Source organism: Cucurbita pepo, chromosome 11, assembly GCF_057944985.1.
Source record: "Cucurbita pepo subsp. pepo isolate OVF chromosome 11, ASM5794498v1, whole genome shotgun sequence".
In the NCBI taxonomy this organism is placed as follows: domain Eukaryota; kingdom Viridiplantae; phylum Streptophyta; class Magnoliopsida; order Cucurbitales; family Cucurbitaceae; genus Cucurbita; species Cucurbita pepo.
The window spans coordinates 16,151,017-16,162,466 of record NC_141808.1 but is presented as its reverse complement, the minus strand read 5'-3'; the positions used below and the strand labels follow the sequence as shown (position 1 = coordinate 16,162,466).

The following is an 11,450-nucleotide window of genomic DNA, read 5'->3' as shown; positions in this document are numbered from 1 at the left end:
GAATTTTGCAAGACTAAAGATTAAAATAGGTGATGACTACGAAGACGGAGACGGCTTCCTTATCACACCCCGCCCCTTAAATATCTCTAATCCACAACCTAACAATTACGATATTCAAAAAATGTATATATATATATATGACTCGGCAATTGGTAGGTCAAAGTTTAGTTTGCATCTCCATCATGATTGACTTGAACGCTTAAACTAGCAATGTACCAAAATAATCTTCTTACTAAATTGTGGAATTAATATAGGTTTGATCGTCTTTTTCCAAGGAAGAAGATTAAACCATTATTATAAGATTCTACGTCAATTGGAGAGGGGAACGAAACATTTCTTATAAGGATGGAGAAACCTTTCTCTATCAAACACGCTTTAAAATCGTGAGATTGATGATGATACGTAACGGGTCAAAGCAGACATGAGTTGTTGCACTAAAAAAAAGTTGAAGAACAGTTAAGAAAAACTAAATCTTTCGGGTTAGCTCAGTCAAAGCGTTTAGTTTGAATCTATACGAAAGGATTGGTTTTGAACGTTTTTGGTCAAATTTTGTCCACGAACTCTACATGTAGTCAATGTGATTAAAGGATTATTGAGATCAATTGTTAAATAATTTGGTTTAATAGACCAACGACAAAGTGTTAATTATGTATTATAATAACAACAATAATAATCTTTTTTTGCTCACTTCTTTGACTGACTTAATCGATCTCAAAATAATAATAAACGTCATATTCATCAATAATTTACAATTATTAATTAATAAATTATATCACTATAGATGAACATTTATGTGCGTGATTTGACTTGAACCTTTTAATAATTAAGAGGTCTCCATAAACTAATACCGGTCGTGTCTGTTCTCACTCACATGTTAAAATTACTCTAAATCAAGCACGTTTAATTTTGAAGTTTCTAAATTGTATCACTGAAAATGTGTACCTTGTTGATATAGGTAGTAAACATTGACTCTTGATAGTATTAGTCATGTTAAGAACATTGATCTCGATCTGTCTCCACAAGAAGAAGTAGAAATTTCTATTGACGAGGCTTCCGAACCCGACATGAGTTTTCTATTTTAATTTTTCAAGAAGTGAAAGTTTCTATTGATGATATACAACTTTCCAAACTTGGCCAAGAACAAGATGGTTCGAGGGACTGTATCGAGCTCAAACTCTTTACTTTGGTGGGATATTGATCTCGAACTGCCTCCACGAGAAGAAGTAGAAGTTCCTATTGAGGAGGCTTTCGAACCCGACATGAAGTTTTCTATGTTTTCGAGATTTGTGTTCATATCTAAAAAAATATTGAAGCAGCCCACTTACTCTTATGTTTGGGCCACATTTAGCTACATCTACTCAGCCCATATTGACTAAGAAAATCTAATATATTCAATAATATTTCATAAAATATATATATAAAATGGTAGAACGTAATTTTTAAAAGCTCAAATTTCAATATTATAACTACAAATATGTTTATATAATATATCAAAAGTTAGCTTTGTCTTATTTTTTATATATTTATGTATACTAAGTGAGCGGGAATCTGGTGGGATTGGAGACCGGGAACATAATCTCATCTCCCAGCTTGTTTAGTAAACAGAGAAAAATCTCACTCCATCATCTCCCTTATTCTCCATTTAAACGGGGATTCTCCACCCTATTCCGAGCATGTCAACAAATTAAATTGACATTTTTATTCTTATTCGCGAGTTATGAGACCCCACATCCATTTAGTGGAATGAAACATTCCTTATAAGAATGTGGAAACTTCTCCTTAGTAGACACGTTTTAAAAATTGTAAAACTGACGACGATACATAACGAGTTAAAGCGGACAGTATTTGCTAGCGATAGGTTTAGGCTGTTACAGATGCCAGGCGATGTGCTAGCAAGGACGCTGACTCTCAAGAAAGGTGGATTATGAGATCACACATTTGAAAATGAGAACGAAACATTTTTTTTTACAATAGTGTGGAAACTTCTCCCTAGTAAGACATGTTTTAAAAACTGAGACTGACAGCGATATGTAACGGGACTAAAGCAGAAACATTCTTTATAAGAGTGTGAAAATCTCTCCCAAATATACACGTTTCTATTAGTAATTGATCAAAACGAACAACATCTATTAGTATCAGAGGTGACATGAGAAGTTAAACATGGGCACCAACCAAAGGTACAAGAAAGTGAGATGAGTATTGAGTAGTGGTAGAAAATGGGTAATGGATGAAAACCCTAAATCTAAAACCCTAAAACCCCATGTGAAAGTGAAAGTGAAACTCATAAAAACCCTATTTTTTTGAACTCATTCACTCATTCATTGTGTAGTTGAGCTGTCCCATTCACTGCCAAAACCTAGTCATATCGGCACTCTTTTCAATGCTTTCTTTCATTTCAACTGTTGGGAGGTGCCATTCCATCAACAAAACCACTCCTTTTCAATGCTCTCTTCCACACTCTAATCCACATACCTACCCTAATATATTAGGGTTACCTTATCATATGTGTTATCGAGGACGCTAGGCCCTCTAGAGGTAGATTGTTAGGTCACATATTGACGACGATATGTCATGGGTCAAAGTGGACAATATTTACTAACAGTGGACTGACATTCTTTTGTATTCTTGCAACATGACTATATTATCTAATTTAGATGAAATACTTCTTCCAAATTACTTACGGACTATTTTTAATACTTTCTTTTGGTTATGTAATGGCATGGACGTGCGAGAGGAGTGATAGGACGTATGTTAATTGAGCTACACGGTCCATGTCAATATATTCCCAAGGACATTTTAACTTATCTCAACTTAATGTTTCTCTCAACGGTTTTGTATATATATATATATATATTTTTTTTTTATGCTTTTAATAGGATCTACTTGAAAAAAAAAAAAAATTATGTTGAAAATACCCTTCTTTTGACCGCTCGGCCACTTTCTCCTTCTCGGGCCAAGGCCTTCCTCAATGAGCTCTAAAAAGGAGGACCGCACCCAGGATCAATCGATAAATTTTTTTATTTGATTGAATGGGAAAAATACTGTTTGTTAGATTAGCTACGTTATGGGAGAATCGAGTCATTTGATCAGTTCGTAACAATCTCTTTAAATGCAAGAGACAAAGTTTCTATACTACCCACTCGTAGCGTCTGGCTAAGCTGTAAGTTCATGAGCAAATAAACGACGTAGAATGCATGTCGGTGGAAACATAATATAAAGTTTAGATTATACAAACATTAAATTAAAATGATAATAATAATAAACTTTAGATTATTAATTTGGTGAAGTAGAATCACCCATCAATTATTATACTCATTCATCTTTGAATAGCATTATTAAAAATTATTTAAATCTTGTCAGAGGACTCAGAAAAAAGCTGACAAGCTCATGTGTTTTTTTTTTTTTTTTTTTTTTTTTTTTTTTTAAGAAAAGCTGATGTGTTGGAAACATGAAAAAATAAATCTAATCATTTATCTTTTTATACGTTTAATAATTACATAAATTGACTCCAACATATTCATAATTAAAAGTCAAACTTCTTTGTAAGACCAAACCAGCTTTTGAAAAATATTCATTTCACCAATAAATATTAAACTCCTCGCCTTATTATTGTTAGATAATGAAAGTCACACGTCGGCTAATTTAGGGAATGATTATGGGTTTATAATCAAAGAATACTTTCTCCATTGGTACGAGACATTTTGAGGAAACCTAAAGCAAAGTCATGAGAGATTATGCTCAAAGTGGACAATATCATACCATTGTGGAGAGTCGTGTTGTTCTAACATGGTTTCAGAGTCATGCCCTAAACTTAGTCGTGCCAATAGATTGGTAAATTTTCAAATGTCGAACAAAGAACTCCAAAAGAAAAATGAATCAACCCTCCTTGAAGGCATTCGAAGGCATAGTAAAAAATGACTAAGACTCCAAAGGAGTCGAGCCTCGATTAAGAGGAGACGTACTTTGTTTGTTCGAGGAGAAGTGTTGGATGATGAAAGTCGAAATTCACATATCGGCTAATTTAGAGAATGATCATGGGTTTATAATCAAATAATTACTCTCTACATTATCAAAGTGGACAATATCATACCATTGTGTTCATCTAACAATTATTATTATTATTATTCTTTCATTCTTTTGGTCGAGTCAATTTGATTAACTCAAATTGCTTGGGTTACCAAGCTAACCCAATTGATGTAAAAGATTTTTCTAACCCGTCTCTGTCCATAGTTTGATGACACTATTATCTTTTTCATAATATCCCGTGACATACAAATTCAATTGAAAAAAAAAAAAAACTCAATATATAAAACTCAAAAAAATGTTAAACAAAAGGGAAATACATCGGTAGTGTTTACAATACAAAAACACATCTATCAAATAAAAACTGGACTCGAATTTTGGGTTGATTAGGTTACCTGATACGGTAACTAATGACATGAACAAAACCCTCTTTGTACTTAAACTCGATTAGTAAAATATGAATGGAAAGGTCGTAAATTCAAATCACCTCTCTAAACCTTAAAAATGGTAATGGTGGGCGGCGCGTGGGATGAGAGGAAGTAGTGGGAGGCGCGTGAGAAGAGAGGAGAGGATAAAAGGAAAAGACCCCACCGTGGGCAGTGGTGGGGAAAGGTGCATAAGTAAAAAGTAAAATGAATGGAAAAGACAGAATTGGAATTTTGAGTACACAAATCAAAGAAATACTGAGACACCCTAACCACCCATCATGTTCCCACACCTGGGAGCACCACCTACCTTTCATTTATTCACCCTTTTTTTTAACCCTTAATTTTAAAATAAGTATGTCACCGGAATCTCATAATTCACCCCTTTAGGAGTCTAGTGTTCTTGTTGGCACACCGCTTATGACCCTGATACCATTTGTAACAGTTCAAGCCCACCACTTTTAGATATTGTTTGCTTTAGTCCATTACTTATTAACGTTAGTTTCACAGTTTTAAAACGCGTATGTTAGGGAGAGGTGTCTACACTCTTCCAAAGAATACTTCGTTCTTCAAAGGCAATTCATTTAACACGGCGGGGCAGTTTCGAATCACAGATCGTATGTATAGAGAAATCTTTTACGAAACTTCTCGAGATTCAATAAGAGGTGAGTGATACGAGAAACCCTAATCGAGGAAGGAAAAGGGTGTTGGAGAGAAATAGAAATGAGATGAGAAAAGGGAAGAAAAAGGGTATTGGGGAATGTGTGGGTTTGGTTTGGTTTGAAATTTGAGGATAAGTTTAAAGAGAGGGTTTTAGGTGAAGGGACCAATGGTGGACAGAAGGAAATGGACTGGACCACACCATCCAACCAGGCCCATGTGACCCTCTTCCTCTTGGGTCCCAACCCCCCCCCCCCCCCCCCCCCCCCTCATTTCAAACCTTACAATCATTTTCTTATGCAATTTTTTTTTTAATTTAAAAGATTTATATCCCGTCAATTTAAACATAACTCAATAATCAATAAATATGTATTTCGATAATTTAATTATTGACCGAGATCTCACATTGACTACAGAGGAGAACGAAGCATTTCTTAGAAAGGTGTGAACATACGCGTTTTAAAACTTTGAGGGAAAACCCAAAAGGAAAAACTCAAAAACAACAATATCTCCTAGAAATTTTACATTTAAAATAATGTGTATTTTTCGTCTTTTCGTAATCCTATTTTTCTCTAGTAAGTTAGGTTTTTTTTTTTTTTTTTTTTCTTTTTAGAGTATAGCATCTTTGGTTATAACTCGGTTTTACTCAGCTAGCATGTTAACAACGGGAAATACTTGATCAATCTAACTCAAACAATATGAATTATGTTTTTTTTTTAATAAAATACATGCACGTCCAAACTATTATCTAAACAAACACCTGTTTCGGTCGCACATATGTGACAAACATGTTGATTAATGTATATATGTATTTTTGTCCTAATCTAAAATCAATAATATCTTCAATATATAATATGTTTAGATTGTCTAAAATATATTATAGTTCTTATTTAGGTAGACATGTGAATCCTATCCATATTAATTTTAAAATTAATTTCTATCCATGTGAATCCTACCCATTTTCGAGCTTTTGAAATTAAATTGCAAATATTTCTCAATAAATAAATAGACGTTTTAGAAACAAATTTTGATTTGAACGACCGGAATCAACCAAATCCAAACATTTTATGGTTATTTTGAGTTCGGTTGAAAAAATTTACGGTCCAAACAATTAAGATAGGTCTAAAAACATGTCTCAATTCGACTTAACGGAACTCATGAATAGCTCTAATAGAATGCAATCTCTTTCGATGCTAGCTAATTTAGTCTCTCTGTTTGCCATGTTTTAAAACATTATGTGTCACGTGTGTTGGTTGAAAAGGGTCGGTTTGGACTAAATTGAAAATTTTAAAATATTAGGGACTAAGTTGAAATCGAGAAAGGAAGATATTTATAAAATAAAGTAAGTGGCGCGTGAGAGTAAGAGTGAGAGTGGGGAAAGGAATGGAAAGGAAGAGAAAAGGAATCTATTTACAAAGCCATTATGTCATCATCAATAAGTGAGACCAAAAGGGTCTTTGGAATCAATTGGTCCACACAAACGGCCATTCTAATGTTAAATGTGATCTTCTATTTCTCATATTCCATATAAATTCAATTAAAAAAAAAATTAGGATGATAAATTTTACGTGTTATGTTCGGTTTAATTCGGTTCATGTTCAAAATTTTACGTGCTAGGTTCGGTTTATAACTATAAAATTAGACCATATTTGAATGAGAGCGATTTTGGTGATATAATGTCTAAAAAAGATTTAAAGGAAGTGAAAGTTACTATATATGCCAACAATATGTATCTTCTTTTCGGCAGTTCAATCATATGAATTCTATAGTTAAACGTGCTTTACTTAGAATAATTATATGTTGGGTGACCTCCTAGAAATTTTCATATGGTGTAAAGAACACGTGTTGGTCTGTTGGCTCAACTATATGAACCCTATGGTTAAACGTGTTTTACTTAGAGCAATTATATGTTAGGTGACCTCCTACAATTTTTCACATGCTGGAATAATACCTGTTGGTTTATGGCTCAATCATATGAACACTGTGGTTAAACGTGATTTACTTACTACAATTTTTCATAGGCTGGAATAACACATGTGGGTCTGTTGGCTCAACCATATGAACTTTACGGTTAAGCGTGTTTTACTTAAAATAATTATATATTGGGTGACCTACTATAAATGTTACTAGAATGCATGTAAGTGAGAACAAATATCGGAGTCATCGGACCATAAAATTTAAAATTTTAATAAATAAATATTAAAAAAAAACTAAATTAAGCTTGTAATTTCATGGGAAATTAACCATAACTTTGGGAACAATATGTAAATAAATACACTTAAAAACAACTCCAAATTTATTCTTCCCAAAAAGGGGAAAAAAAAACACATATATTCAAACAAAAATTGGATTTTCTCTCTCATCATCACTCACGTGACACCCTTTTGCCTCTAGAGTGAGAAAGAAGCACCAAAAAAAGAAAAAAAAAAAAAAAAAGTTTTGCTCTGTTCCTTGGAGAGGGAAACAAGCAGCATCTTTGTAGAGAAGAACAGAGAAACCAGAATTCTCCAAAACCAAAACCCATTTTCTTCTCTCTCTTTCTCTGTGTGTGTGTGTGTGTGTGTGTGTGTGTGCAGAAGCTGCTACAGCTCCCCTGTGTCACTATCACCGTCCAAACCCTTCTCTATTTCAAACCAGGGAAGAACAGAGAACTTTTCTTAAAGCAAAGGGCATCTTGAATCAGCCGTTTCTGTGAAAACCCATCATTCCTATTACTCAAATGCAGCAGCACCTGATGCAGATGCAGCCCATGATGGCTGCCTATTATCCTAACAACGTCACTACTGATCACATTCAACAGGTTCCTCTTCTTCTTCTTCTTCTTCTTCCTTTTTTATTTCTGTCTTTCAATCCATTTATCTTATTAATCCAACCCCATTTCCTGTTTTTCTTTCATTTCCCCTCTTTCTCTCAACTGGGTTTTCTTTGTTTTTCACTTATGGATGCTTTTCTTCTTTTAAATATTGGGTTTCTTCTTTCACGTGCCTTTGTCTCTACTGGATTATCTAATTACACGAGCTGAGACTAACCCATCTATGCCTTTCTTGTTTATTTTCATCTCTTTTCTTGATATTTAAGTGTTTGTTTCCTTGTTGGTCTAAAGTTAATCACTCTGTTTTTTGAAATTGCATGATTGACTTCTGCCTTTTGGCCTTAATCTTAATGGAAAAGGAAGCTGAACTGGTTGGATGGTGGCTTATTTATACTTTTTTGCCCCTCCCTAGCAATCAAGTGGAGCAAAAGTGGCTTGTTGGGATATGACATTTAAGAGCTTGAGCTTGATTTCGATGCTTGAAACCTCCCTCATTTGAAACAGTTCAGAGCTTTGTTGTTGGGAGGGAGTCTACATTGGTTAGTTTAGGGTAGGGAATGATCGTAAGGTATGTATCTCCATTGGTACGAGGCCTTTTGGTTGGAAACCCAAAGCAAAGCCATGAGAGCTTATGCTTGAAGTGGATAATATCATACCATTGTGGAGAGTCTTTATTCCTAACATGGTATTAGAGTCATGCTCTTAACTTAGCCATGTCAATAGGATCCTCAAATGTCGAACAAAGAAGTTGTGAGGCTCGAAAGTGTAGTCAAAAGTGACTCTAGTATCGAACAAATGGTGTATTTTGTTCAAGGACTCCAAAGAAGGGGTCGAGCTTCGATTAAGGGGAGACTGTTCGAGGGCTCCATAGGCCTTCGGGAGGCTCTATAGTGTACTTTGTTCGAGGGGAGGATTGTTGGGAGAGAGTCCCGCATTGGCTAATTTAAGGAATGATCATGTAAGGAATACATCTCTATTAGTAGAGGTCTTTTGGAGAAGCCCAAAGCAAAGCCACGAGAGCTTATGCTCAAAGTGGACAATATCATACTATTGTGGAAAGTCGTTATTCCTAACAAGCTTGAGCTCTTTGAGGACTACAAGTTTATCACTTCTGATCAAACCGAATAATCGATTGACGTTCTAGAGAACCAAACATTATAGGATGGAGGAGTTGTCGTATGAGATTAGTCGAGGTACGTGTAAGTTGGCCGATAAAAATCATAACCCACCTTATATTCTTAGTCCAGCACCATACTTCTTAAATTTTTCATCCAACAGCGATTTTCCGCTACGATTTTTACATGATATGTTCGTAATTTTCGAACTTCTTATTTGATAATCTATGATGCAGTATCTGGATGAGAACAAGTCACTGATATTGAAGATTGTTGAGAGCCAAAACTCAGGAAAACTGAATGAATGTGCAGAGTAAGAATTTATGCCTTTTCTAATGATTCCACTTATCATCTGTTTTTCTATGGAAGTGACTGTTTTCCCTTGCATTCGTGCGCTCTGTGCATATCGTAGCTCTCTCTCGTAGTTAACTGTATAATTCGGCTTATATCCGTATTGTGGCTATGGCTATAATGGTATTCCAAGAAAGCATTGTGAGATCCCACGTTGGTTTAAGAGAGGAACGAAACATTCCTTATAAGGGTGTGGAAACCTCTCCCTAGTAGACACGTTTTAAAACTGTGAGGCTGATGGCGATACGTAACGGGTTAAAATGGACAATATCTACTAGTGGTGGTGAGCTTGAGTTGTTTCAAGACATTGCATCACTCTTTAAATAGCTGTCATAATGTGAGTTATCTCTCTGATTGATCATTTTTGGATTGATTCTGATTCATGATGATCACAGTTCTTCTTGAGTGAGTAACAATGTTAATGGATGAAAATGGATTGATATCTAATCGTTCGCCTATTCAGTTGTCTTGTACTTTTAGACGTGATATCGTGACACGATTATTAGTTTGAACTAGATTCAATTATTATGAGATTGAGGATGACTGTAACGGCCAAAACCCACTGTTAGTAGATATTGTCCGCTTTGACCCATTATGTATCGCCATCAGCTTCACGTTTTTAAAACACGTTTGATAGGGAGAGGTTTCCACTCCCTTATAAGGGATGCTTCATTCCCCCCGGATCTCACAATCCACCCCCCTTGGGGGCTTAGCGTTCTCACTGGCACACCGCCCAGTGTCTGGCTCTGATACCATTTGTAACAGCTTAAGCCCACCGCTAGCCGACATTGTCCACTTTGGCTCATTACGTATCGCCGTCAGCTTCACGATTTTAAAACGCGTCTGTTAGGGAGAGGATTCCACGCTCTGATACCATTTATAACGGTCTTAAAGCGCAAAGGTAACTTTCTTATGTTGTTTCTCTGCAGGAATCAAGCAAGGCTACAGAGGAACCTCATGTACTTGGCTGCCATTGCTGATTCTCAACCACAACCAACTGCCATGCATGCCCAGGTATGGACCTAACTGTTTCAAGACGTAAATTTATCCGATCACTAGCTGTGCATTGTTAGAACACCTCGTAATTTCGCTTTCACTCGACCGTAACAACCATTTCCATTACCACCATTGTTCTACAACGCTCTATACGAAACCCGAGTTCTTCAAGGATTTAGATATAGATTTAGGTGCTTAATCCAAGACGTTTTGGTTTTGCCATATTCTCTCCCAGTACTCTTCCAGTGGCATAATCCAACCAGGAGGACATTACATTCAGCACCAACAAGCTCAGCAGATGACGCCGCAATCACTCATGGCTGATCGGTCGTCCATGTTGTACACGCAGCAGCCATATTCAACGCTGCAGCAGCAACAAGCTTTGCATAGCCAACTCGGGATGAGCTCGGGAGGAGGCATAGGATTCAACATGCTGCAAAACAACGCAGCCAATGCAGGAGGAGGCAACGGAGGAGGACTTGGAGGAGGAGGAGGCTTTCCCGACTTTGGCCACGGCGGTAGCCTAGGCGGTGGGAGCAAGCAAGACATGGGAGGAACGGGGTCAGGCGAGGGACGAGGAGGGAGCTCCGGGAGCCATGGCGGTGACGGAGGTGAGACGCTGTACTTGAAATCAGCTGATGATGGGAACTGAAAGCATGGTAGAAAAGTAGGTAGAATAGAAGTTAGCTTTATGTGTAAACAATGGTGTGAGGATTCAAACCTCTTAAAACTCTAAACTTTGGTATCCTTTTTCCATGCTAACATATGTTCATGTAAACTTTCTTCTCTTCTTACAATATTCTCAAAAATGTTTTTCAAATTATATTTATATTTCAAAATTTTTAAAAGGGTAACCTTATAAATTTGAATTCTTCGTGAATATCGGGTTTCGGGATTTTTTTTCCATATATACACACATCTATACATTAAAAAATATTTTATTCTTATGCAAATCTAAGTATGACTCTCGAGATAAGATATTCATTGTTATATGCCTAATCTTTGTCCCGTTTACATTCGTTCAACTAAAAAACGATCACAAAAAATTCAAACAAACTCTCGAGGTCA

At 36.0% G+C, this 11,450-nt stretch overlaps 1 protein-coding gene across 2 annotated transcripts; it reads left to right on the top strand.

Annotated features, from left to right (window-relative positions):
* The first annotated feature begins 7,544 nt into the window (after positions 1–7,544).
* On the top strand, positions 7,545–11,160 carry AN3 (SSXT family protein). Of its 2 annotated transcripts, none has more exons than XM_023689932.2 (4): positions 7,545–7,908; positions 9,272–9,348; positions 10,316–10,400; positions 10,618–11,160. In XM_023689932.2, exons 1-4 carry the CDS (start codon positions 7,828–7,830, stop codon positions 11,032–11,034), a joined length of 660 nt encoding a protein of 219 aa, XP_023545700.2. In that variant the 5' UTR covers positions 7,545–7,827; the 3' UTR covers positions 11,035–11,160. The 2 variants fall into 2 exon arrangements, with proteins under 2 accessions (XP_023545700.2, XP_086984221.1); XM_087128095.1 differs by lacking the exon at positions 7,545–7,908 and adding an exon at positions 7,977–9,113.
* Positions 11,161–11,450: the final 290 nt, after the last annotated feature.